Below are 23069 nucleotides of genomic sequence, written 5' to 3'. Positions count from 1 at the left end.
TCACCATCCTAACTTTTCCCATTAAACTGTATAATGACAGGTACAAATATGCAACCACACTGAAACATTTATTCTCCCAAAATTAGCATTATTACTTTATTTTGTGATTCATTACAATCTGAAAATCCAATAGTCAAAAAAATAAACTAGGCATAATGTTAAAGCATTTTACAAGCAAAATACTTTACTGTTTCCATTTCAATTTGCATGGAGTGGGATAAGTGTATTGGTTAAAGAATAAAACATACAGAAGAACGATACCATAGAGTCCATCAAACTGCACTGCAGAGTGCTACATTCCTGTGAGTGAACAGCACTTAAGAGCACTTAAGCAGCTGTTTCTGTCAATGGAAAACCTTACACTTCACCACTGACACAGCTGCCTTCCCATGACCATGATGCAACATGATGGCTTCAAGCCACTGGTTCCTTTTCTTACATTGTAGGTCATTCTCCTTTAAAGATATTAAAGAGTTAAACAAGCCAGAATGCATCCATCTATGCTCATTTCTTTTCTACCTGAACAAAGGACAGTATGGAGAGGGGGAATTTTTAAATTCAACTTCAGAAACCGGTTATAGTATCCTCTGTCTCTCATATTTTTAGTCTCATGGAGCTAGCAAGCTTAAAGCTTCATCCACACATCTCTGTCTACTATTACTGTGAATCCAGGTAAAAAAACCCGTACTTCTCACTTTGTAGAAACAAACTGCAAAGAGATCATGCTTCTTTCCCACTGTAGTCACATCTCTGTTCCTCCAACTGTATAAATCTGGCTTTAAAGTCTCACAAAACTAAAAAATAGTTGATCTAGGTTGTAATAAAAAAAAGAATATTAAATACCTTTGGTAAAAATAGATATATTTGACAAGTTTAGAAAAGCAAATAGTTATATCGTCAAAAGGAGAGTATAAAAATGTACACGATAAAAAAAAAACAAACACACAAAAAAAAATCATCAGCCATAGTAGTAAGAATAAAGGCACTGATCTTTTCAATGTTTGCTTCCTTAGCTCATGTTATTGTCCAGTCTTCCTTCTAAAAGGCAGGAGCTTTACTAGAGCATATGGAAAAATCCAGTCCTTCCTACCAGCATTAGACAAATTAAATTTAATTCGGAAAAAGACAGTCTGTTTTAACCCAAGTTTATACAACAGAGAACACTTTGATTTAGAGTACGTAGAAGTAGCTGAACACAAAGATTTCAGGTGTTTTCAACCAGAGGCCAGATGTACTTGAGCTGTAGAAATGAGACAGCCAGCAGGATCAAGTCTCCATGATGTCAGCCTTCTAAATCTATTTTTTACTCCTAAATTATAAATCCATGTATTGCCAAGAAAATTGTGGGGGACAAAACAATACATATATTTTAAATCCCTCATTGATGCCTTTCTCCCATCCTTTCACTGGGCCTCCAAACAGAGCTGTCACACAACATATAATCCCAGTTTGGCTTCTCCTCTTTTTAGAGCTCACTGTAAATCTTCAAGATGGAAGATCCCCAAAGCAAACAACTGAGATTACAGAAGGAGATAATGCACAAGCCCCATAATAGAATCAGCCATTGATTGAATGTGCTTTGAAAGAAAACAGCACAATTATATCATGTTTATCCTTCAGTATTCCTTTTGCACACACAGTCACACTCCTCGTGGTGTTCCAAGGGTACATCTGTCAATGATTTATGCAATCCCCGGACACCAATCCTTGGCTTCAGCTGAAGAACCTGAAGGAGAAGAAGCCAAGCATCAAGAAAACAGCAAGTGCTTCATCACACACCTAGACTATGAGCTAGATTGCACTAAAAACCCACTGGATGACAGGAAGCATATTAAAACTGAATTTCTTCATTAATTCCACCCACTTGTTACTATTTTTGCTTTTACCTCAAGCCATTTACAAAATTGATTAAATAATGTTGAACATGATTAAATCATATTGCTTTACCAAAGAAGAGTCTTGCAATTTCAGATTTCCACTTAATTTTATTTTAGAGCAAACAGTAGAGTTAACCCAATTAGAAAATTCTATAATAAATAATTATAGCTATAAATATATAGCAATGGAAATGAACAAATATTTGTTTCTTCATAAAGTTGATATCTACCACTAGAAAAAGAAGAACAAAAGGTATGGGTGTAACGTGTCTGAAATGCACCAGTAAATACTTCAGAAATTAATTACTATGTGCACAGAAAAGTATATTAACAAGTAAGATTTCACTTTTTTCCATGCAATATCTAATTAAAATGCTAAAAAATTATTTACTAAAAGTGCAATACATAAAACCATAAAATACTTAAATATTAATGTTGATGCATTCATTTTATTAAAAATAAACACCCTGATTGGCTTTCAGTGCTTCCAAACATGAAAATTTAAAAATAGTGCATACCTCGTGGTATTTTTTGGTGACTTTTGTTGGCACACATTGGCACTCGTTGCAGCTCTGCTGACAACAGGCACAGTTTCCACCACAGCGTTTCACCAGCAGACACAGCGGCCAGAAGATGGTGTCCGTTCTCCTCAGCTCCTCCCTCAGCGACACCGAGAAGTTGCGCGGGGTGCAACTGTACAGCCGTGCCTCCTCCTTCAGGAGGTTCAGATCCACCACTGCAAAGAGACAGGGAGAACGGCGCTTGCCTCATCTGCAACCCAAGTTCCTTTGTGGCAGATCAACTTCAGCGGTGCAGAACCCATGGGGGACGTTCACTTTTGTGCAGGTTCAGCACAGAAGTACAGTACTGCAGTTCCATGAATACCATGAAACTTAAATGGAATGATGGCTACATAGAGATATCCACCAATTATTTTATAACTCTGGCAAAGTTGGTTCAAATTAAAGCAAGATTTGGCTGCTATGTTCCAGTACATATTTTATCAAAACTCTAATGGAAGTCACTTTTTTCACACTAATACTCTGAATTCCACTGTTGCTATTCTCTGGTCATTTTGGATTGGAGAAACACACACAGAGCAATTAAGAATCCTGCAAGGTTTCAAAGACATTTTTAATTCACTTGCAATAAAGCGTTCAAACTTCTTCCTTGTTACAATTTGAACTATTGCTTCTTTGCTAGGGTGTTGTAATTATAAGAAAGAATGAAACCATTCATATCTAATCAGAAGTCACTTTTATGAAATAAGAACTTCAAGAAGTTGTCATCATCAGGGAATTCTGCACAGAATAAATAACTGTACAAGACTGTATATCTATATAACTATTAGTAGGTTCCATTTTCTCCTACCTCTTCATAACAGCATATACATGAATTTCTGTTGTTTCTCTAGGGTTCATTTTCTCTTGATGTGTCTTAAATAAAAGTTCCTACTTGTAAGCAACTAACTTGAAGTGCTAGTTAAAGATATTAATATTTGGCACCAGTTTCCCTATAAACTGGTTCCACTGTATCATACTAAAGTTTCACTTTGACAATGGTTGAACAGCAAGTTCATTAAAAGATCTGAAAGACAACAAGCTTTACGTTCATCTTAGCTGCATAGTCAAGAGCTAACAAGCCTTGAAAGAAGCAGGGAAAAAATTGAATAAGACTGGGGGAAAAAAAGTGAGAAGCAATGTAAATTGAATTTATTTCAGAAAAGTCAGACTGTAGTGATCATCATCTAAGATGTTTTGTCTGAATTGTTTTTTCTCCACACCTACCATTAAGGAATAGAAGTGATGTCTAATTCACAGGGATACTACTCACTCACTTTGTTTTTTACTACACAGTAAAAAACAAAATGGTAAAGAGAAAATGAAAACCCTAAGATAACATGGCTATTGAGATGAGTGAAACAGAGGCCCCAAATAAAGTGACAATGACCTTTAACCAACTGGTTTTAAGCTAAATCAAGAAAGAAAATAGGCGGGGGGAAAGAACCCCAGTGCATTAATATAGCTTAAAAATACTTTAATGTCATCTATTCATAAATAAAAATATATACAATAAAGTTAAAATAAGTATCTGATCTGAATCACCCTCTAGAGAAATACCTTTTTTTCCCTCTTTACTATGTAAAGAGCCTCAGGAGGTCATCAAGAAGAACTTCAGACTATCAAGGCAAGATAATTCCTCCTAATTCTATTTAAACACATAAGACATAAAAAAAAAAAAAAAATTGGAAGCTGAATTTCTTTAGCAGAAATGCTCACTGTTACTCTCTAAGGAGCAGATCTTTGGGAAGGAATTTCAATCCATGTTCCTTCAAATTTTTATTTTGCAGGCATATCCATATACTGGCACCCATAAGTAAGGATTTATGGTTGTGAAAGGTCAGTTAAACACACTGAAGCCTTTTCTTTGCTTGCACTCACAGTGAATGCCAAGCTGAGGAACCTCATTCCATCACTATCAGGTTAACATAGGCTCCTAAATAAACAAACTGAATTTTAAGAGGGAGGAGTGTGTAATAACTCCAATAAAGTTACTGATAGGACACCAGCTTGCCTCCCACACTGCAAGAGCATTCCTTGGAGAAAGTTGAGAAGAGAGCAGAGGAAAAGAGAGAGAGAACTTCCAGGGGAGAGATTCACTGTGAGAAACCAGAAATTATTTAAGCCCTTCTGATCAGCTAATAGCTCTAGGCTGAGTCACTTAAAAGGTGGATATGTCTACCTCCATTAATCAAGGACTATGGACAGGAATGGAGTATTTCTTTCTTCCGTAATGTTTTCAAACATATAATAAGTGAGCTGTCTGAATGAGGATAAAATGCCTGAAGCACACTGTGAGAAGTGCTAGTTCTGCTAATACTTTCTCCTGGAAGATTGTTTCTGCAGAGACTGATATGCCTTGTGCAGTGAATTTGAAGGAGCTAATCTTATGTGCTGGTCAGCCCTTCATCATGAGATATTGAAAGTGAAAATGGGCACTGACACCTCTTCCAGCAGGCCCACGGAGCAGTGGGAGAGAGATTCTTGTGTGGTGATGTCCTTCTCCATTGCCTCCTGCCTTCTGGCAGCAGCAGAGGAATGCATCAATTTCCATACCGACAGCTAGCTGTAGGTATAGAGAAAAGGGCAACGCACTAAAATTAACAGCATGTTACTCACTTTGTCACAAAAAAGAAATTAATTTGAACTCAACCCCTCAGACCTGCAGACATTAATTTTAAAAGGGTTCTCTTGGAGAACACACAGTCAGCTCTTAGCAGATATCTTTCAGTGTGCTGTACTATTACAACAGGCTTCAGGAAAGATGAACAAATGTCATGTTTGATTTCCATGCTTTAAAATATACTAAGGTATATTGCTATAATACCTCACAATGAACCCTTGCCCTATCTTATGTAATCCAATTTCATTAAAAGGTCTGTGGCAAATTTATCTAGTGCTTATACAGTCACTTCTTTGAAGTGTGTGAATGAAGCTGTTATTTTTTCAAAGAGTAGCTGTCTGTTCAAAATTTATTTTAACACACTGTGGGCACAAAACTAAATGAGAGAATGTATATATTCCCTTAAAAGTGTTTACTTAACCACAATAAAAGGTTACGTGGATTTCCCAAGTGCACTGAGTTTCAGTACCTGTTATAATGTGAACATTTAAACACTCCTTCAACTCGGCTTCCACTCATGCATCATGTTTGACACAGCAAGTCAAGGTTCTTTTGTCTAGCACTAGCTCAGGAGGAGTGAAAGTCTCTGCAGTAGCACATAAATGGAAAACACTAAAATAAAAATAAGTGAAGGAGAAAAATCTAGATGCAGGTAGGCCTACAGTAAAGTGTATTTCAAGAGTGTGCCTACACTGGCACACACAACTGAACCAATCCATGTTCACAGCAGCCTGAAATTAATTGTGTTATGCAATTGGCAATGCAATTTTCTGGCATCTTCTGGATGTGTATCGAGTACCACCGGGAAACTTCTTTCCCAAAACATTTTTCCAGCTGGATACTGCTCTCAACGTCAGTTAAACGAATGAAATTCCAGTTAGGGCACTTGTGTGTGAGCACAGATAACAGCAGAATGGTTTTCATTCCTAAGCACTTTGGAGATGCTCCTGGGATTGTAAGTTTCTTACTGGCTTCTACAATAGGAGCTGTTACAAAATCTCAAGCAAGAAATGGAGTATTAAAAAAAAAAGTGACATAACTGTACAAAAACACAACTGCTAAGGACTGTGTTTTCACTGGGACTGGTTTTTTCCTCCTTAAGGAGATTTCAGAATATGATCTAAAGATTATACATAGATTTCAGTGGGAAGTGATGAGATAATTTTTTTTTTTTTTTTGCATAGCAAAATATATTTTATTTTTAACATGTTTAATAGTATAAAAGAATTTAGGACTATATTTTGACATCAAAGCCTCTGAACTTGGTTGTTCTTCTTTCCTGGCTAGAAGTTTTTGGAAGCATTTTATCCAGAGAAAACATCAGAGACAGAAGTTCTCTGGAATTTAGGTTGTCTAAATATAGTTTTTTCATAGAAATTATTAGGTAGGAGTAGAGGACATTTCTCTACAAAAAGTAAGATACACTTTTCATAACTTGTTTATAAAAACAGGACAGTAATTTAGCTTTTACACTGAAACACTGTAAAAATGAAACTGATCTAAGCATGAATCAAAGAGTGTGAATAAAATGAAAAATGTTAGGATATGCCCTTCTTACAAAGGTTTTGAAATACAGCAACATGTTGCTTGAGAGAATATCATGGGAAAAAAATTAAAAAGAAGAAAAAGATTTTGCTTTTCCTATCTATTAAATAGTCCTATGTCATTTCAACTGGACATATTTTCCACCTCAGGCTATTAAATTACAGACTCGGTAATGCAGTCTGAGGGTGGTCTCTAAGACAAATGTGGCAATATCATGATATGTTTATTCAGTGAAAAAATCTATTTCAGCATCTAATTAGAAGTCTTTAAAAGATTTACTCTGATAGTTTCCTTCTAAGATGTGTGTTGCAGGGAGGTTCTTTTGTCTATATAGATGTTATCCACCACCTGCATTTTGTTTTTCTCCCACTTACTATGTGCTTATGGAATGCATTTGGCAAATACTAAATCTCTTTAATTAAGGAAGTGTTAAATGACTATCTGAGAGCTTTTAAACATGTTTCCTCCTCTTTGGCTCATAATTCAGCTCCTCTATGCACAGCTATAGCACAGCAAGATGGATAGGGTACAAAGTTGATTTCTGGACTCTGATCTAAGAATTAACTGTCAAACCCTCAAATTTGAGCTATGCAAGGTTCTACTTCCTCCCTTTTCTTGCTGATCAGATTATAACCTTCTAGTTTACATTCACCAACAGGGAAGGCTGTTCAGTTATGCTCATTTGTTTTCCTTTTCATGCTCTATGGTGGACAAGGAAGGTGGTATTGCCTTCACGCTATCCATCCACATGTTATCCATAAACATGAAATAGTGGGTAGCATCTGGATGGGATGTGGCAGGAAATTCAGGAGTGTCAGATGTAGAAGGAAGAAAATGAGCTGCTGATCAATAGATCTACAAATTTTGAAAACACAGTCTACTTTGCTTCTGATGAAGTTGACAACTGCATGATCAACCCAGACACGAACACATGGTATTTCCTAAGGTGTCATCAAAGAGAAACATTTAAGAATTGCTCTCAATTCATTTCATGTAGAGACTAGAAAAAATTTAGGGAAATGAAAAATCATGCACATGATACAAATGTAAGACATTACCTACCTAAAATTAAAATAAAGTTTTTGCCCTCCATAAAAAAAGAAACCCACAATTTTCAAATATGTTACCCTATCAAGATGCCCTGCTACTTTAGGGAAATAAAGATAGCCCAGGTTCCCTAGAGGAAACTGCTGTGTTTGCTTTTTTTTTTTTTTTTTTAATTTCACTTTGCTGCCCTATCCTGCTAAATTCCCTTAAGTTTTGAGTTGAACTATTCTCCTTTTTCAAATAATACAATGGTGAGGACAGTAACAACAATGGTATCTGCTCTCTTTCTAATGTATTCCTTTCCTGGAACCAAAACTCAAGGTGAAGAACGCTCTTAATTCTTAGCCAAGAAATCATACCCGTAGCAAGCTGCAAGGCCAGACAGAAGAGTGAATTACCTCTTGACTTCCTGCCATGAATGTATGCTTTCCCAAGAAGTTGCCACGTTGGCCTGTACAAATCTTCCAAATCCAGCTGCCACCGCTCTGGTTCGAGATAGCGGATAAGGTCTTCCACGGTGCTAAAGCCAGCAACGGCGTTGTTTAATACATCCAAGGGCAAGGCTGATGGGGGTAGCAGTGATGGGCTGGGTGCTTCTGTGTGGTGCTGCAATCAAACCCAAGAGAAGAGCACCAGTCAGAGGGTTAATGGATCTGCTCTGACAAAGTGCTGTACTTTACCGAGTTACATAGCTGGGAAAGTTTATAAGCGGATAGCTTGTTTCCAAAGTACAGTTTATCTAGTAAGACAAATGACAAAAGTCAAAAAGTACCTAATTATTCTTTAGTAATAATTGTAAACAAACTTCCACTGCAGAGTTTGCCTACTTCTTATATTTCCAGCCTTGCAGCTAGCATGCCACTACACCTCTCCTTTGAAGATGTTCACTGAGTGACGGATGGGACTTTAGAAACAGAACAAAGGGTGATTTAAAAATATGGCCCCATTTACAGGCATTTCCCAAACCCCTCTAGAAATCTGAAACATTTCACATTCTGCCTCTTCTTAGAAAGTTAGCCACAATCTTTGTCTTCTTGTCCTTCAATGCAAAATATGAACATACCCCAGTACAAAGACAGCAAATATTCTTGCTCTCATCTATAAATAAAAAAAGCACCAGTTGTGTTTCATACAGTACAAAGAATTATGTTTCTGATTAAACAGTAATGAACAGAGTAATAACAACATCTGGCATAACTAAAATTATTTCTCCCTTACAAAGAGAAAAAAACATTCCAAATGAAATCAAAAGTATTTAAACATTGAAATTGAGTCCTGACAAAGCACTTTACCACAGCACAAATCTCACTGACAAGCTCAGCAGACAGGAGTACTTAGTCACAGACAATTCATGCAAAGTGAGGCATCTGTTTTTGTTTACAATCTGTTTTAAAACTATGCATTGATTTGTATTTTCAAAACAAAAAAACGGCAGGAAGGTAAGCCTAAGTAGAAAGCTGCTTCTGAAGCACCTGCAGGTTAGGCTTCAGGCTTTTCTGTATGCAGACATTACTACAGACATTGTGTCCACAGTACTGCACCAGAGCAATTCATCTAGATCATGTAAGAGAAATGAAGAAAAATTTGAACATTCTGCCGATTTAGGGGATGGAAAGGAGAAGAATATGTGTTTATATGGATATCTATATTTAAAAATCCTCATACCACTTAGTGCCAAAATGGCACTGTCAATACTGTAATGTGAAGTGTGTATATACTATAATTTTTTCCATCTATAATGTCAGATCAATGGTAGGTAGTCATTTACCTTTTCAAAATGATCAGGGAAATTGATGAGAAATGTAGCAGTTATGCTGGAAAAGGGGATTTAGTGCAACACTCAGCAGAAGTTTTCTAAAATACATATTCCTGTGGTAGCTGTGTTATGCAATAATAATACTTCATTTTCTGTCCTCTAAATTCTATTAACTATGCAGTTTTGGTTTCAGCTAAATGTGTGGTTGAAAGAGCAGTAAATGGGAGTAACCACCATGGCCTTCCTATTTTTTGCTTCAAGGCTTTCTCTCTCTACAACTTCAAGAAATGCAGCCACTAGAAGGATTTGTGCTGCTTTTTAACTGGAAGTCTTGCAACAATAATACAAAACCTAGATTAAGTGTTCTGCCACTGTTAATTTTACAATATTTTCATCTTGCTAAAAATTTCCAATAGAGTTGGTGAAACATCCTGGATGACAGTCATTTTCAAAATACTAAAATATTTCTTCTTCTCTTTACTCTATTGCCTGCATTAAAAATAGTAACATGTTGATCCATCTATTACATTATGATAATAAAGCAACAGATTCTGGTCTATAATTTAAATAGTTGCTCTTAGCAAAATATGCTGCTTAGCAAGCTTCTGCTGTGACACTGAAATTCAGATGGTCAAAAAAATAAACATTTCAAAATTTTTCTTCCTGTTTTTCCGCACAAAGCTGTAACAGTAACATTTCCTGGTTTGAAGGTGCAGGGTTTTACTAATGTGAAAAACTAAATCAATGGTAAAACTAATAACTGAAGTTAAAAAAAAAAGCTTCTATTTTGTCTTCAGCTGGAGAATTTACTTCAGTGTCTTACTTCTGCTAGGATTTTTGTTGCCAGAGAAACAGGTGGATTCCAGAAGAAAATGTATTGATCTAGAAGCTATTTCCATATTTACAACTTACAGCATCCACACTAAACAATAAATATGTAGCAAGTAATCCATCAGTTTATGGTACTCTGGATTCAATAGGCACTTGCCTGAGTAAAAATGTTGTGAGGATATTGTGAATCATTGCACTTAATGGTAACACAATTAAAGCTGCCATCACTTTCTAGTCATTCTCACAGCAAGCCAAAACGAAAGAAAAAGTAATTGAAACAGCAAAATCATACAACTTTGAATGTTTTAGAATGAAGTCTGCTTTTTCCAATAATTTTTAATGTTAGTTAATTTATATGACAGTTAAAATGTCCCAAAGATTAAAGATAATTGATATCATAAAGCTAAAAATGCTGTATATTGAATTTGTGACATAATAACCTTTATGAAATCTCAATTCAATAAACTGTTCAAGACAAATGGTACTTCTAATTATACTTTACATTGTTTTTACTTGCTAGTGGATACTAATTATTTTATAATTTAAATCTTTTGGATAGAACATCCAGGGCCGCATGAGTGGTACTCCTTCCAGTGACTAAAACTATATATTGGAATTCTCTACAATTTATAATTTCACTTGACTTTCTCAAAGTTTGTTATCTATAGGCAGAGTTTACACATACAATAAGGTTTTACTCGCAGAGTGGAAAGCAGAAATGACTTGATGCAAGAAATTAAAACGCGACTTCTTTGATGATACATACCTTTTAGAACAAGCAAATGAGGAACATCAGCATAACTCAAAAGTAACATCATAGCTGCAACTCCAAAATGCTGAAATGCTTCTTACCTGAAGCTTTCAGTCACTTTATAGTAAATCTATCACTCCTGTTGCAATTTAATCTATATTTCTCTGGGCAGTCCTACCTGGATGCCTCACTTCAGCTGCATGGCTGACGCTCACTGGTGTTCTCACAGCACCCTCTGTGCTGTGCCATGACACCAGCAGTCAGTGGGTGTCAGAGAGAGCGCTGCCATTTCACAGCAGAATGGTGCTGGGAAAGCCTCCTAGGGGGACCACTGATAATCTCTAGCTGTTTTGCTGCTCAACATTGATGGAGTTATGATCTGATAATGAAGCAGCCATCTGTCAGCTGGACATTTATTCTATAGATGGCATCACCTAATTTACTCCACAGAAATTTCTCATGTCTCCCCTAACAGGTCATCTCAAAAATAATCAACCTTTGATTTAACATATATTTATTCATCTAACAGGGGAGATACAACCCAAGACCACAGACAATTCTGCTGTCCAAATACAGCAGCTATCCAAAATATCTTTCCTGATGGAAACCATTTTCTGAGAAGTGATGTTCTCCACACTCTGCTATAATAAATACTAATTAACAGTAAACACTTATTCTGTCATAGCAACACATTCTCAACTCATGCCAATGTTTTAGGTTTGAGATCACCTTTCTTATTTTTTTTTCCCTGAGCATGAATAATTTCTGTCAAGATAGATTTGACAAATACATCAAGTTCTTTATGTGATTCCTCTATTAAAAATCATACAGTGGTTTCTTTCTGTTTTTCTGACCAGGAAACATTTTCAAATTACTTTAATAAGCATAAATATGCTTAGAACCAAGATAGAGGCAAACAGTTGCATATTTACTGTTAGTTAAAATGATTCAGGATGAAAACCAGAGCAGAAAACATTGAACTTCTGCTGGCCTGTACAACAGCCAAGAATCACAACTGGTGTTGGATCAAACAGAATTTTCTTCAGGTTTGTTTATATTGTATTTCTGTACATGCACTTAGCCCTATCAAAACAAGTACCACACTGAAATCCCCTAAGTTGTTTACAAACATACAAGACAGGCCCATAGATAAAAGTTAGGCAACAGTAAAAGTTATAGGCTTGGAAAAAAGGATGGAAATAATACAGAATAATGTCACAAGACTATCCAGCCCAGAACATCACACATAACAGTGCCCCAGAAAAAAATTTAGGGACTAAAATGCATCTCATGGTGCTCACTATGTTAGTTGTGCCCTGTTAAAGGAATCAAAACTACTCCATCTAGCCTCCTTCTCAAAGGGAAAAGAGTAGGACCCTATTGTAAATAGAATAAGAAGTCAACCCTCACTGAAGCAGCAGATCTAAACAAAAACTTCAACAAACAAATTTAAAATTATCTAGTTGAAGTTAAAGCCTAAAGTATTAGTTAGTATGTAGCCTAACTTGAAGACTTATTTCTTGTTCTGACACATATTTCTTGTGTTATTCTGAGCACAGTATTTAAGTCAAACCATCATATTTTAAAGAATCTGGAAGTAGTATCTCCTTGCTATGTCATCATGACTGTGTATATGGCTGAATAATAAACAAGAGGCAAACTTCTGAAAAAGAAAAATAGACCTACAACAACAAAACCATCACAACTAAAAGCACAGCAGCTGCTAACACAAATACAGTTTTAGATTCACTCTGGCACCAGGAATTTCACAGCATACAGGTTTGTAACACAGCCTTATCAAATCTGTAAAATGAGCATAAAGGCAATTCCTTCATCTCACAAATTCTGTGAGAGAATGAATACAACCAATTTTTGTTAGATACTCATTACTGGTTTACCTGAAGAATACAGAAGTGTGTTAGACAGATACCAGGAATAAATTTGGATATGAGGCTGGATACTATAAACTTTCCTGTTTGCCACTATCTGTCTCCTCTTTCCTTGCACTGTACCTGCTCCAAGGATAAACAATTCAGAACATAGCAGCACTGAAATCTACACAAGATCAGCTCTTAAGCACTATTATGACCTAAGATAAGCCTTCATTTTGCTCCTGTTTCTCAGGATAAGAGTACTAACACTCTAAAGGTACTAAACACTACCCTCTTCCAGTCAAAGGAGAGGCAAGAAATAGTAATGTTAGGTTGCTGCCACCAGGAGTAAGGAATTTCATGTTTAATAAGGCACGCACTAAGTTAGGACTGGAAAAACAAAAACAAGTGAGTCAAATACTTGGCATGACAGGACACTTACAAGTACTGAATACTATGCCTCAAATAATTACCTCCCCATGAAAGGAATCCCCACTTTTTTTTTCCTTTCTTGTCTTGAAGAAAATATTGTCAAGCAGTTTCTGAGTTATGACCCATTCAACCCATTCATCAGTTGGCACAGTTCAGAGAAACCAATAAACATCAGTGTAGTTTAATCTAACTAGAAGGGACTCTATTAAAAACTCAAAGGAATTTAGTCTCCCCTGAAACCCAACTAGGATCAGTAATTTGAAGAAATAACATATTTCCCTTAATGAAATATCCTTAGAGTTTTTTTTTTTTTTTTTTTTAATTATTATACAGGAACACTGCAACTCCTGCTTAGATTTAAAGATATGCTTTTGAAACTTATAGTACATGCACATTCTTGTAACACGCACTAAAGAGCCTGTTTTCTTCCTTTATAATCACAGGTAACCCTCCTACTAGCATCATTAGAAGCTCTGGGAGAAAGCAGATATCCAACTCTCTCGAGTTTGCCCCGAGGACACAAATTTCTCCGCATAACAATGGCTCTTTGTTTTCTCCCAGAAGTACATGCAGTAATAGGTGTGAAGAGCCTCTAGAAATCCTGACCTGCCTGAAAAAGCACATACTTTTACTTGCCTGCATCTATGCAGTACAAAAGAAAAAGCACTTGTGAAAGTCTCTCATTTATAAAGACATCTTCTCTGTGCAACATTAATGTGCACTGCTAAGAAAGTGTTAGTCCTGTTCAAGTTGCAAGGCAGAAGGAAGTGAGGTGATCTGTAGCTGGGCCTGTGTGCAAACACCCAAGTAGAGAAATCAAGTTCCAGGATCCTCTTCTCCTGCCTTAAGTAAAGGAATGAAAAAAAAAAAAAAAAAAAAAAAAGAAGAAAGAAGCCACAGAGACAGATAAATCAACTTAGGCTGCCAAAACCAGGAATAAGGCAAGCATGCTCATTGCACATGGCAGAGATGGAAGTCAGGAAGGCTGCCACAGCTCCCATCCACTGCAGCACTTTTTACTGCTTAGGATGAAGTTACTGTCACAGCAGCAAAGATGGCTGCATGAGAGGCACATCACCCTGGGCTGCTGAGCAGGTAGCCTTGGTGAAACAAGCTCCAGTGGCACTGAGTTAAACATCCCTCTCTTTCAGCTAGCCTCGTCTCAAGGATGCAACCTCTTCCAGTCAAATGACACACTGGTAGAGCGGTAGCAGCCCTCCTCAATTTAATGCTTCTGCAAATGAGAACCAGACTGCAGGATGACAGCACCTCTCTTTTCTGGGCCTCCAGCTCTCTGCCTTCCACAGGCTCCCTAAATTTTCTGTTCCTATAGAGTGCTATGACCTCTTATCAAAAGCTTGTTCAGGCTCTCTTCATGTGTGTGCAGAGTTTTCCTTTTATTTCACTGATGACTTCATTTACTGAGTACCCATGCATGCCCTTGCACCAATTTACATCTTAAAGCCAGAGATGGCTTTCCAATCTCTACATCCATATTCTTGTTACTAGAGTTTGAGGATTGCTTTTTGAATAGTGTGTAATCTCTACTCCATACCCACCAACAGGAGAAAGACCACAGAGATCACAAGGGAAAGTGAATACATTTGTGCCTTTCTGGTTTTGCCTGTCACAGGTGGGAATAAAAGAATAAAAGATGTGCAAAAGTAGTATTGGATAACAGTCTTACAGCTTAACTAACAGCATAACATTTCCTCAGGCTAAACTTCTGTGATAAAATGTTTAAGTATTCCCCTAAACCGAGTTTCTGTGCAATTCACAGAGAAGGCCTGGAATTCTAATTGTGCTGGAAACAACTGCAAGATGCTCCCAAGGAAGCTAGCAGCATGGAAATAGCACAGGATGTCACTAATCATCAGTGCTCCTCTGGCAAATTGCAGCTTTTTGCCTGAAGTCTATGCACACTGACACCTTTTGAAATAGACAGTATAGGTGTGAGAGACACTCTGTGAAGACAGAGCTGACACATTTGGAGCTAGCTCATTAACTCTCAGAGGATGCCATCAATAGCAATAATCTCTGTAAGATATTGTCAAAGAAACCTTTAGTGATTGGTTAGTTATCATAAATATCTATAATAATGTATTTGTACATATATAGTTGTGTTTATATATGCATAAAATACAGTTTGATTTTTTTCTGCGATCACATGTATCAGTAATCAATCACTCTAATTCATTTTAAAGGCAAAAAGCAGAAAACTGATGCTTAACTCTGTATAGTATGGGAGATTTTATTGTCAATACACTTCATCATGATAGTTTTAGAGGTTTCTATTCCTAGGAAATACATACACAGACACAACTATATTTCCAGTGTGTAGTTGCATGTCATTGATTTTTTTCAGTGCATCTGGTAAGTCTCATTGAAGCAGCATGTGCTACTTCATGAGTATTTCATAAGCAGTACAAAATTACCTGCCTCTCCTTTACTGGAAGTATTTGTTTTTTTACAAAATGACCCAGTGATTCTTGTATTCTTTAGGGTAAGAACTTTCATTCACTGATTTATTCTTTCAGCTAATTAAGGAGAGAAGAATTGTATAAACAACTCTACTTGAAAGCTGTGTTGCCAATATCTTTGGCAACTGCAGACATCTCAAGCCATGAAGCATAAACCCCTGCAAGCCAAAGAATCCAGAAAGCTGGCAGATTCAGCCAGATACTTGAAATCAAAGTTAAACTCTGATGCCTTTTTTCTACCTTTCTAATGGCTTTTAATTGTATTTGCCTGCATTAGGAATTCGTGGCCATGGTAGTAAAGAGGATTCTACATAGAAGACTCAAGGAAATGTAAGACATCTCACGACTTGGACACATTTTTACTCAGTAGGCAAAGACCCAGCCTTACTATTCTGAAAGCAGGACCTGATGAAGCTGAAATTCACTGAGTTGAACAGGAAGCATTTAAAAGCAAACAGCCTGTGATAATAGTATAGAACAAGTTATGGCATAGATTATCTCCAAGACAAGAAACTTCAAAGTCGAATCAGTATGTCAGTTTGAATCTCAAGTTACTTCCTGAAATAATTTGTCTTTTTTTATAATTTTCAATTTACTGTAGATATGCAAACTAATTTTAGGTTTATTATCCCAGAGTCAGGGTTCCTATTAAGTACACTTGTGGCAGAGTAACATTTAAACCATAACTACTTCCAAATTCTTAAATTTTAGTGAGCACTCTATGCTTTTTTATACATTTCTCTCTTTTAAATGAGACTTTAAAACAAAATTCAGAGTGAGCTCTCCCCATACCATGTAACTATATATATATATATATATGCCATAAGAAAAAGTCTGCCTTTTGTATCCTAGTAACAACTGCTAAATATTTTGATTTCTGAACCTCAGAGTAACTTTCATTATAACATTTTCAAACCAAATTTATGAAATACATTTAAAACTATCTGTCTGTTCCTATCTCATGTATGAGCACATGGGAGGACTATAACTGCAACTTTAAAATGCTATAACCCAGTAGATAATGTTAAGTCTTGTACAATTTAAATGCTTAATAGAAATATTTAGTCTAATTGAGACCACGAGCAATACTAACATCTATATACCTATTTTAAAGGGTATGAAGTGTGTTTGTGTGTTTATACAGATAAAGTACCTGCTGAAAATGACTGAAAGTAGACGGCCTATAGGCAAAATGAAGTACAAAAATAATTTACTGAAGTATAGTTTCTCTCATCACAATCTTATAAAATCTTTCTTTGGAGAAAGATCTTGTCATATGCTTGCAGCAAGGTGCTAAAGCAGGCAAATCCCCCAATATCTGAGAAATCATAACCTTCATGTCTGATAGCATTTTCTTTTTTAATTCACAACAAATTAACAGCTGCAGTGAATCCTTACAATGTGTAGAACGTGTGAGGGAACATGCAGGACAGGTGGCCAACTATTCACATCTCACGGGACTGCTGCTAATTGCTGCAGGTTGTTTTGGAAACACAAAATACATTCTTAAGTAGTAATCTGTCCTCCCTGCCTTAGTGCCTTCCTTTCAACTCTTCCTTATTAACTACTCATCACAGTATTTAAGGACATTTAAAGTTTATTTCCTGCTTAATCTAGCTCATTGTTAAGAGGTCATTCCAGCCTTGTACCCATTTGCAGGGCAGAACTCTGTATTTTCAAAAAAATGGGATATTTTCTCCTCATACTGCTCTCACTGAGGAGTTAAAGTGGAGCTCTACAGAGACCCCTCTAAAACTACATCAATATTTCATTGCTTGATGACTTTCTGAACATACCCACAATTACCTTTTTATGTTTCCACCCTAAGCTCTTAAGGTAGCTTTGTTTTTGTTTTGTGCTTGAACTGTCCTTGTGATTAAATCAGTAGGGTATTTAGTGACTGTTTTAAATAGTAGTGACATCACTTTGCACTAAAATATTCCTTCATGGACATTCAAGTGCATGAGTTGACAGCTAAATAGGAAGTGTTTTTTTTTTCAAATGCTGCTATAAATAAACCCTTTACCTTAATTTTGTGACTATAAAGTTAAATGTAATTTTCTAGGTTGTTCTATTTTGATGAAAGTTGTATTATGCCTGCAATTCCTTTCTGGAAGGGAAACTTTATCAAGATTTATATATCAAATACTGGGAACAAGAAAGAGAATATCTCTTCTCAATATTTATAATGATATCCTTATATTTTTTAAAAGTTTTTATTTATTGCACAGAGATCCTGGCTCCAAGATTTAGCTAAACTTTAGCAGAATAGGATTCCACGACAGTTTAGCTTCTTTCCCTGAAACTTTGATAGTATGCAAGCTCAGTAAACATACCTGAAGGCTGAATTGTGGAACACCTTTTACTTCAGCCAGGAGAACATGACAACCTGAATTTTCCTTACCATATGAAATTATCATCAAAAAGGAGGAATAACATTGTAGTTGAACTGACAGCAAATAAAGTTCCCAAATGAATCAATGCAAAAAGATTCCTGCAATCAGATGGCAGTGGGCATGTAGTCTTATGAATGTTTGCTCAGATCGCATTGCAAATGGGGTTACTGTGACTACTAATCACTATCATTTATAGACACACCTAAAATTCAAGCAGGAAAAAGTTGAGGCTGCTATATTTATGATTTACAGAAGCCTTTCTTTTATTTTCCATACACAAAGCTCCAGTCCTTAGTTGACTGACAGTAGCTGACAAGGAATAAACAGCCAACATAAGTGCACCTGTTCTGAATAGAAAACATTTTTGTACCTTCTTCTGTGACAGGGGATATGGCCAGCCATAGTTAGAAGACACCATGTCTGCAGAACTTTTTTAAAATTACTCATTTTACTCAAAAGACATATAACAGCTGAATCAAATTAAACAACAATAAGCGTTTGGAGTCAGTGAATGAACTGCTCTTTAAGTGCCCTCTAAGAACTTCCCCACTGGAAATGGGTAGGTGTTCTTAAGAAAATGTTTACTTATCCCAGTATGTTCACAGGAGGTTCAACAAACCTTAAACACTCGGAATGAGCGTTTGTTACAACTGGAAAGTGTATTTCTGAAGGACAATGGAAATCACCTCTACAGTGAACACTACTTTAATTTGATCCTTGAGTGTACATGTTAAATTGCATTCCACAACAGCTTTGTGTTCATTTCATATCACAATAAAATGAACACACCCAACATTCCTGTACAGCAGACATTGCAAATCAGAGCTTGTCCTGCCTTGAAGGTAAAAAGTCCTTGAACAAAGCATTACTTTGCAGGGAAAGAACCTCATCTCTGTCCTAATATACCCATTCTTAATGTTATCAAACATTTCATGTTACCTCATTATATTTTGATACATATTATGCACACAAGAAGAGTAATGTGATTGCACAAAAAATAAAAGTAAAAATTAACTGGGAAAGTATGCTTAATAAGAGAAATTTAAGAAAAAGTATTTTGAAATCCCTTGCATTTAGGAGTAAAATAATAAAAGCATAAATACAAAATCATAAGTAGAGTTTGAAGCAGAATAAACAACGTTACAGAGACCAAGACCTGAATAAGAGATGATGGAATCCTGTTTGAAAAAATCAAATCTCATTCAGATATTTTCAGAACAATATCATAAAAACAGATATTGAGCTGCTAGAGAGGTCTCAGCAGAAATGTAGTGTTCAGATTTATCTCCAGCACTTGTGAGATATAGGCAGAGAGAAACAGGATATTCACATGAAAGAGCAAGATGAAAACAAAAGAATGAACTATGATAGAAGATTAAGTGATACAACTTCCTTTCATCTCGACAAGACCAGGCTGACAGGAGATAACAAACATGCAAAAGAGCATCAGATGATCAGCTGTTCCCTAGTCCATCAATGACAAGAATTATTTAAGTGTTTGAAAAAAGTTTTATACAATGTTAAAGTGTGCAACAGATGACATGGGGAATCTCTGAAATCTTCATCCCTGGACTTCAGGAACAGCACTAGAATCTAGCAAGAATGAGCTTAGTGTGTCTGCTCCCCCTTTGGAGCAGGACAATTGCTCAGAAAAGATCCAGGCTGAGTTCCCTTCCAGCCTTGCATCTCTGTGATTTTATTGCAAAGCATCTACCTGGTAATCTTGATCTTTCTAGAAGATGAGTAAAATTATGCTGAGGGACGTGCTGAATTTTAGAAACAAATTAATTCTAAATAATTTTGAAATCTGTTTTTACTAACTATGCCAGGAGCGCTTCTGAATACTTAACCAAACACTTTTTTCCCTCAGTATCTCTTTGACCATTTGTACATTTCAACCCTTTGGATTTAGTAAACTAATGGTACCTATAAAAATAAATAACTGCATGCCAGTATACCTAAATATAGAATATATGGTAGAAAAATACATTTGGTTTTTTTAACTGAATGTCAAACCACAAGCCCTTAACTAAAATGAGAATGAAACTACTTCAGTTTTGGACTTCTATTTAGCTACTATCTCCTGAAGAAAATTAGGGAGTCACAGGTTTTTTATTAAAAGTTGGTTCCTTGGGAGTAGCAGAAGTTCCTTCGGCAGTATAATTCACAATTTATTTGAAACCTCAGAATAGTATGTAATATAACGCACTTGAGAGGATGGTTTTAGTATCAGCTATAAAATAAAAGTAGATGCATTTCTGCCATGCTCTACTTTATCAAAACTATTTAAAATTGATCCTTCAAAGATGGTTTGAAAGCAGACTGCTTCATTCTATTTCTAATAGTCTCCCATGAAATTTGGTGCTGCTTACAACATGAACAAGTCCATTAAAAAAGAATAAGGTTGAATTTTGAGGCACCACAATAAACAACTGCCTCAGCTCAATTCTTGGTGTTATTAAAAATGACAAAAATCTTTGAAACAGTTTAATTACTTTTACTATAGTGAAAAAAAAAATAAATTTTCCTTTGTATATGGAATTCCTTTTTAGCCATTTCCTGACAAAAAAATAAATGAAGGAAAAATGGCATCTGCCAAGTAATAAACCCATATTAACAAATTATTAAGTATTGACAAATCAAATATTTTGTAGAGAAAATACCATTCTCCTGAGGACTTCTAGTTCATCAGCTCTCTTCCATTAAGCCTGATATCTTCAGTTATAACAAGGTCACTGTCTGCAGATGTGACCAAATCATCTCTAATTCATCTGATGGTCAACTAGATCAAGTATCTTAATATAGATGGATAGACAGATAGATAGACAGAAAGACGGCCATCATTATATTCATTTGGGCTTGCTGTCATACTATGGGTATGGGGTACTCTTTTTAACAGAAATGATAGCAAATTATGCTGCTTTATGTCCTCAACCAGGCCATTAATCTTCCTTGTAGTCTTAAGTCTATTCAGGCACCGACTGTGGCCCCAGTCCTGCCACCAGACTGTTCATAGCAGTGACCCTGACTGAAAGGAAAGTTCCCATGAGCACAGACCTTCATCTGGTTTCCTCCTTTCACACTACTCTGGTTTTGCACTGTGCTGGAAAGCTAGCAAGTCAAAATACCTGCACTAGAAAGGAAGGAAGTGCTGCAAACTAACACTGCACTAATCATAACCCATTTACAAACTGCTGCTAGCTGCTGTACCTTACTGTCACTTTTGAAAGAAGTAAAGGTTTTCTAAAAGTTTGTATTCCAAAAGCATAATTTTAAGAGTTGCAAAGACTTTTGAAGAGGCACCTTTCATTCTATTCCCCTCATGTACCCTTTTTAAAATCCATTTGAAAAATTAATATTTATGCTCTTAAACATACTTTTCTGCTTGTATACTCAAAATTTCCCTGTGTCTCTTATTTTTCCATTCACTGATTGAGCAATACTGTCAGTTTCTGATGATTTAATGTCGAATATATGGAGCTAATTACAGAACACAAGATATCAAAAACTGTGGTTTTCTAAACTTTAGTTAATTGTGGTTTCACAAGCTGCAATCTAGGAAGTGGTTAGATGTTGGGCTTATTATCAGTTTAAGTAAAAAGCCAGAGTGTGAGGCACTGGTTGCACCTGAATTTTCCAGCTCTTAAGAAATATGACGTTGTGTGAACTGCAGACATTATGGGGTTCAACAGAGAGTAAAGAAAGTGATTTGTTCCCTTAGCCTACTGGACTGAAAGATACTGGCTAACCACAGGTCTATCTTTTGAACAAGTCAGAAAATTTACTTCACAGCCATATCAGTGAAAATGCTCTTTTGCATCCCCAACAAAGCACCATCTCAGAAACAAGCCAAATAAGAAGATAATTTAAGATGATATTAAAAATGCATTATTTACAAGCAATGATCACTGAATATATATTGTGGTATGGTTTTTCTAGGGCATTATGGACAGACACTGCAAGAAGAGGGGGGAAAAAAAAAGAGGGGGGCAGGGGGACGGAAGCAACTTTGCAAGGAAAACAGCAGTCAAGAACACTCACTGAAGAAATCTGCATGGCTAATTCTGGTGGGATTTCTCCCACCCGCCCTACACAGTGAAGCCTCATGAGATCATCTTTTTGTTTAAATAAGGATAAAAACACATTCTGAAGATTATCAATACCAAAAAATGAAACATAATTGAGAAGATGTTCTGCATGAATTACACTTATGAAGCAACGTTAAACAAGTGGACTAAAGTGACTGTGGTGACTGCCACACTTTGCTGAAGGAAGGCTCAGTCTTGTATTTGGAGAAAATATTTTCTGGTTTTGTAAATATTTATACATTTGAGATACCTAATTGCCAAGAAGATAGTACTACCATGTTCTTAGCCTTCTTTCATTATTTACTATTTAATTGGAAGCTACTTTTCATCTTTCAGATTATCTCTGCATTCCCAGTGGACAAACAATGATTTGAATGAACAAATTAGGTTGCCTGAGCACTAACCACTTGGGGAATGGGAGGGAAGACAAATTGTCATTTCAAGTACATCACCATAAACTTCATGTAAATTGTCTGAATTTAGATGAGCATAAATTCCCTTTGTAAGGTTATATTTCAGTTAAGAAGTCAGAAGAGGACATTTTGCTATTTAATAATTCAGGTTATATTCTCTTCTCAAACAATATACTGGTATTAGATGTGGGTTACCTTAGCAACTATTATGTTGCCAAAGAGAATTCTGAGAAACTCGGATGCCTTAGGAAGCAACTAAAACACTGACAACTCTTTTCTTTTTTTATCTCCTACAATTCAATTTCTCCCACAGAAAATTAAACCTCTTTTTTGGGATAACCACTGACTGTAATCTCAGAATGAGGGCATCAATACTGTTTTTAACCTGATTACACTCAA

The 23069-nt window shown here is 36.1% G+C and overlaps 1 protein-coding gene across 1 annotated transcript in view; it reads right to left on the bottom strand.

The window, feature by feature from the left end:
* Positions 1–67: 67 nt before the first annotated feature.
* Positions 68–23069, bottom strand: part of PDGFC (platelet derived growth factor C) — a 125386-nt gene continuing 102384 nt past the window's right edge. Inside the window, exons 4-6 of the mRNA XM_068187214.1 lie at positions 8051–8258; positions 2396–2613; positions 68–1726 (exon numbers count right to left, since the gene is read on the bottom strand). Coding sequence (XP_068043315.1) covers positions 1610–1726; positions 2396–2613; positions 8051–8258 — 543 coding nt within the window. The 3' untranslated portion in view covers positions 68–1609. The remainder of the gene's footprint in view (positions 1727–2395; positions 2614–8050; positions 8259–23069) is intronic.

Source organism: Anomalospiza imberbis, chromosome 4 (assembly GCF_031753505.1).
Source record: "Anomalospiza imberbis isolate Cuckoo-Finch-1a 21T00152 chromosome 4, ASM3175350v1, whole genome shotgun sequence".
Taxonomy (NCBI): Eukaryota; Metazoa; Chordata; class Aves; order Passeriformes; family Viduidae; genus Anomalospiza; species Anomalospiza imberbis.
This window is presented reverse-complemented; position numbering and strand designations above follow the sequence as displayed.